The 5,319-nt window shown below is 37.9% G+C and overlaps 1 protein-coding gene across 1 annotated transcript; it reads left to right on the top strand.

Moving 5' to 3' along the window:
- Positions 1 to 567: 567 nt before the first annotated feature.
- Positions 568 to 1,980, top strand: FSHB (follicle stimulating hormone subunit beta). Its single transcript, XM_007444096.2, has 2 exons — positions 568 to 729; positions 1,744 to 1,980. Exons 1-2 carry the CDS (start codon positions 568 to 570, stop codon positions 1,978 to 1,980), a joined length of 399 nt encoding a protein of 132 aa, XP_007444158.2.
- Positions 1,981 to 5,319: the final 3,339 nt, after the last annotated feature.

The following is a 5,319-nucleotide window of genomic DNA, read 5'->3' on the forward strand; positions in this document are numbered from 1 at the left end:
TTACAAGGCTTGTCTCAGTGGCTGGCTATATGTTCATGCTCTTTCACCAGGATTAAAAATAATGTCAGCTGTCTTAATACCCTGCAAATCCGTCAGGTGTCAGTTACTTCTGATTTTGTATAAAAAGGACATTGTGAGGCTTTCTTCTCTCAGCAACTAATTCCAGCAACTAACTCCAGCAAGTCTAGGACAGGTAACTTTTCATCAGATTCTTAATTTGCATTGTTTGGCAAATGACAAGCTCTTTATAAAATTTCATGCTTTTTAAAAATGGTAGTAATAATAACATTTGCTGCCTCATTTATTGATTATACTCTTTTTAAAAAAAAATCATTTCTAGGAATAAAAAAGTTGTTCATCTATTACTATTTTTAATTATTCAGGTGTTAACTGGTCCTTTCTTTTAGGCATCTAAACACAGCACTGAACAGATCTCTTGTCCTCTAACTATAATTCAAAACTAATTTTCCTGTTCAAACATGGTAACTGTTGTCTATTTCTAGAGGTTTGTGGAAATGTACACCTCTCTGTTTAAGTATTTCTAAATTCTTGGATTTGAATTACAGAATGAAGGCAACCAGTTTCTATGTTCTGTTATTTTTTTGCTGGAAAATGATTTATTGTCATTCCTGTGAGCTGTCCAATATTACAATAGCAGTGGAGAAGGAAGAATGCGGATTTTGCATCAGTGTAAATGCAACCTGGTGCTCTGGTTACTGCTTCACAAAGGTGAGGATCCAGGAGGGTAAGAAGAAGTAAAGCATTTCCTAAATACAAGCCATAATTCACAATTCTGACAAATATTTCTGTCAAGTTCAGAAATATAACTGCCATAACTGTCAAATGACAAGAGCTGATGATCTGATTTAAGAAGATGCATGTAGAACTAGTCCAGTGAAAAATCCTTTTGAATAGATATCCCTACAGAGCAATTCTATGTGTTTTATTTGGAAAGAAAGCAGTATTCAAGTATGGATAAAATTGCTGCTTCAATACTTCAAACCTAAACTTAAGTTCCTGGAAATAATTTTCATTAAAATCGGTAGGGTTTAATGTCCAAATCAAAGTTCTCTCTCTAAATTTTACAGCCTAAAGAGATATTCCTAGTCTGAATAGCTGTAAATGATCTGCATTTACACCTGATCTCCTAGTGTAAGAATGTTTCTGTGGCTGTGATGCTAACTCCTTGTTGAAGATATATTTTATGAAACAGAAGATATAATTAATATCATTTATATATTTATAGGATGCAAATATAAATATATTGTTTATATGAGACAGGTAATGGAGTTCAGTAGTTTCCTGAATTCTGTTGACTCACTATCATGCATAGCTGAACTCCAAGGAAACATGGACTCTACCTGGAATAAACTAATAAATTATTGCTTTCTTGGGAAGGAAATATTTTTTATGTTTCTTATTTCTTTGTTATTCTAGCTGTTGTTCAATTTCAAGAGTTGTCTGTTTTCCTACAGATCAATATGCATACAGTATTGCTTCTTGGAAACAGAACTGGAGCAAACAGTCTTGTAACAAATGTTTTGAGATATGGCAGACCCGAAAATAGGGCTGAGGTCTAATTTAACAAATCATTAAAGTTCCAGAATATGATCAACTTGCTTAACGTGGGGTTTGATGATATTTCTAGCAATAACAAAGTGTTGGGCTTAGATACTTCAGAAAGGCCATTTGTTGACATCTGGGGTTTAACATTTCTTTTCTTTTGTTTTCTCCTATAATTAGAAACCAGTTGATATGAGCCTTCAAATCCAATATGTCCAGAATGTCTGCACATTCAAATCAATTGTGTATGAGACTGTAAAGATCCCAGGTTGTGCTGGCCATGCAGAATCATTTTATTCCTACCCTGTTGCAACAGGATGTCACTGCAAGACCTGTGACACAGACATTACCGACTGTACCTGGAGAGGCTTGGAGCCAAATTATTGTTCCTATGGCCAACATCAGATCAGGGAGTGAGGCTTCATAGTGTTCTTTGTAATGCTTGCTTTGTAAAGTCATTGTCAACAACACAACCCTGTAAAGAATGTAAGAGAAAGGGCAAGGCGTAAAGCCAGCCCATCAGCTTTATATACATGTTGCATTCCTCTTCAGTACCCTAGCCAGGGCACTTCAGTGTTTTATCTTACACCCAAACATTTAATCGCCTTTAAAGCTCACATCCTCCAAATTTTGGTTCTAACCCATCCTTCTTCTCCCTCCAATTCTGAACTTCTTGCTCCTGCTTCCATTATCAACTGAGTATTCCCCACATTTCTCTGCTGAGTATCAGTATTGCCACACTTTTTGTATATTCATGTTAATCTCCTGCTTATTATTACTGTCTATATAAAGAATCTAGTCTATAGTTTTGTGATGAGATACAGTAATACAGAGCTTTGATTTCAGCAGGATTCAGCTACATGTAATGCATAAGGCTCACTTAACAGGGCTTGGAAGTTTGTTTTATACCACATTCTATATGTGTGATCTGTAACTGGGGTTTGGGCAGAAGATAGACTAGATCTACTGGTAAATTTTTAAGAAACTTGCAGTAGATCAGCAAGTATTTAATCAATAGCAGCAGCAACAACAGCCACAAAATGGCTCCCCTCCCTGAAATTACACTGTTGAATGAAGAAAACATAGGATAACCATGGTAGATTTTGGGGTGGAACAACTATTCTGGTGCTCAAAACAAATTCCTGAGCTCATAATGCTTTTATACTAAGGTTCTATTAATTTAGGGCTTCTAGTAAAAAAAGAATACCACCAGCCAAACATTTGCTCAAGCCAAAAGTTGTAGCTGCTGTTGCAGTTTAAATACTGTATCCTGAGTTTCTGGGAATTGAACATGGCATTTTTGATATGGTGCATCCTTCCCCTCCCCCCCCCCGCCCCCCGCCAAAAAGAGACCTGGAAGAGTAATGAGCACAATTGTCTTTATATAAATGGAAGCATATCTGGTTAGATAGTTGCATTAAGTTACAAGAAGTCAGTATGAAATTTTCAGTGTCCATTGATTTGTTTCAGACACCCTAGACAAAATGGACCAGGGCTCATGTATATCCTATTCAATGTACATTTAGATCTGTTTCTGTAAATAAATATTTCTTTGAATTCATACACATTTTATTTTGTTGCACTTAACTTATGTGATTCTTTTAAAAAAATGAATGTGAACGCTAACGGCAAAGCATCTGATCATGCATTTCTAAAACAATTTTCTCATGCTGTGGTCTCTAATAAACAATTTCTTTAAAGTCAAGGCATGTTCATTCCCAAATTGCCCCTTTCCTACCTCTACTTTTGTACAGTTCATGCCAACCTGTCATGACATAAATTGACATCTGATGGATCAGTCTCTTCTGCCTGGGGCTCTGTACTCTTTTATGCCTTTCCATAGAAATCACAGAGAATGTATTCTAATGGTTGCAGCCTGAAAATTCCTGGGACATTCTAGGGATCAATGAATTATTTGGGTTTCTCCCTCCAAGGCCAGAGAAGAAGCTCCAACCTTAGAAGATAAAACCTACTTTCATTTTCTTGCCAGCTTCTCTTAGAAATGTGTCAGAAATGTGGTAAGGCAAGGGTTTTTAAATTTTTTAATGTTTTTAATGCAATTTAGAGGCCGCCCAACTCCAAATGACTCTGGCCAGCTTACATTCAAAAGAACAAGAATGATAAAAAATAAGGAAACAGGTTACATGCATCCAGAAGACAAATTCTCTACAACAACATCAACAAATCCAACAAGGTCTCAACAACACTCTGCCTCAAGGCCTGGGAGAACAGCCACATTTACAATGACTTTTTGAATGTCATGAGGTGGGAGCCATACAGATCTTTGGGGGCATGCTGTTCCAGAAGGCACACAGAGAAGGCACACTTCCTAGGTCCCAATAGATGGCACTGTTTAATCAAAGGGACCCAAAGCACACCCATTTTATCTGATTTCACTTGGTATGCAGAAACAATTGGAGATAGGTGATCTCTTAAATGACCAAAAGTATGCCATGAAGGGCTTTATAGGTGGTAACCACCACGTTGATTTGCACCCAGAAGTCAACCAGTGCACTCAAGGAGCAGTGGAGTCACATGGGCATACCATGGCATGCCCATCATTTCCTGCACTGCTGCATTCTGGAACAGCTATAACTTCAGCCCATATAGAGTACATTGCAGTTTTCCATTCATGAAGTGACTAGGGTGTGAGTTATTGTCTAAAGGGCCTCCCAATCCTGGAACAGGCACAACTGGCACAATAGATGAATCTGTATGAAGGCCCTCTTGGCTACAATTGCCTGATTCTCTTTGAGCAGCAGCAGCTTTGAATCCAAGGCAACCAACAATCAGAAAGTGATTTGACTACAGCAACAGACTAGTGGTAATGTCTTCGAGTACCAAATCAATCACAACTGCCCCATGACAAAACTAGATCCAAAGTGCTTCCACTGGTAACGGTCAGGCCTTCAATGACTTGGGATAGGTCCATGGTTACCATGATGGCCATGAACTCCTAAGATGCTCCAGACCCAATGTCACCTGGTAGTAAGTTGAAATTCCTAAGGACTCACAGGGTCTCCATAATCAATGGAATCCAGCAGGTCAGGCAGGAATGATGTTGTACAGCAGGGAAGACAATACAAAAGTAGCAATTCCAATTGTTCCCTAGAGCCCAACTTCAACTAGAGGGTCTCACATCCAGTTATCTGTAGCACATAGCCTCTGAAAACCCTCAGTGACTCACAGATGACAATAACCAACTCACTCCACCCTCCCCTGGATTCTCAGTTGATGCCAACCTTGAAACCTGGACAGGCACATTTCTGAGAGACGAACTCACCCTCCAGGTCTACCCAGTTCTTGGTTATACATCCCATGTCAGATTATCAAATGTGGTAAAGGTCAGAGTCAAAGTTCTTCTAGTCTTGTGCCATGATCCCAATACAGAGAAAAAATTAGTTGATCCCTAACATTAAAGCATCTTCCTTCCATTGTTTATAATGGAAAACAAGTTTTAAAGACATGTACAAATGCATAAAAAGTAGCTTTTCTCTGCATTTTTGCCTCCCCTGAAAAGCCAAAAAAGAAAGAAACAGAATAATGTATAACACTAAATAAATAACAGTATATAAACAGCAAATACTGCAAGAACAAATGCATGAGAAAGAAAGCTACAAAACAGTAGACAAGACTTAAGCATTATAGCTGCATTATATAGTCAAAAAGAGGACAAAACTGAAGACGTTTTTGCAAACGTAGAAATACATATTTGAAAATAATTAGGTGATGTTAAACTGAAATGCAGTACATCAC

The sequence above is a fragment of the Python bivittatus genome, unplaced genomic scaffold (assembly GCF_059951505.1).
Source record: "Python bivittatus isolate LINGU-HERP-01145 unplaced genomic scaffold, Pbiv_v1 ctg000480_np1212, whole genome shotgun sequence".
Classification (NCBI taxonomy): Eukaryota; Metazoa; Chordata; class Lepidosauria; order Squamata; family Pythonidae; genus Python; species Python bivittatus.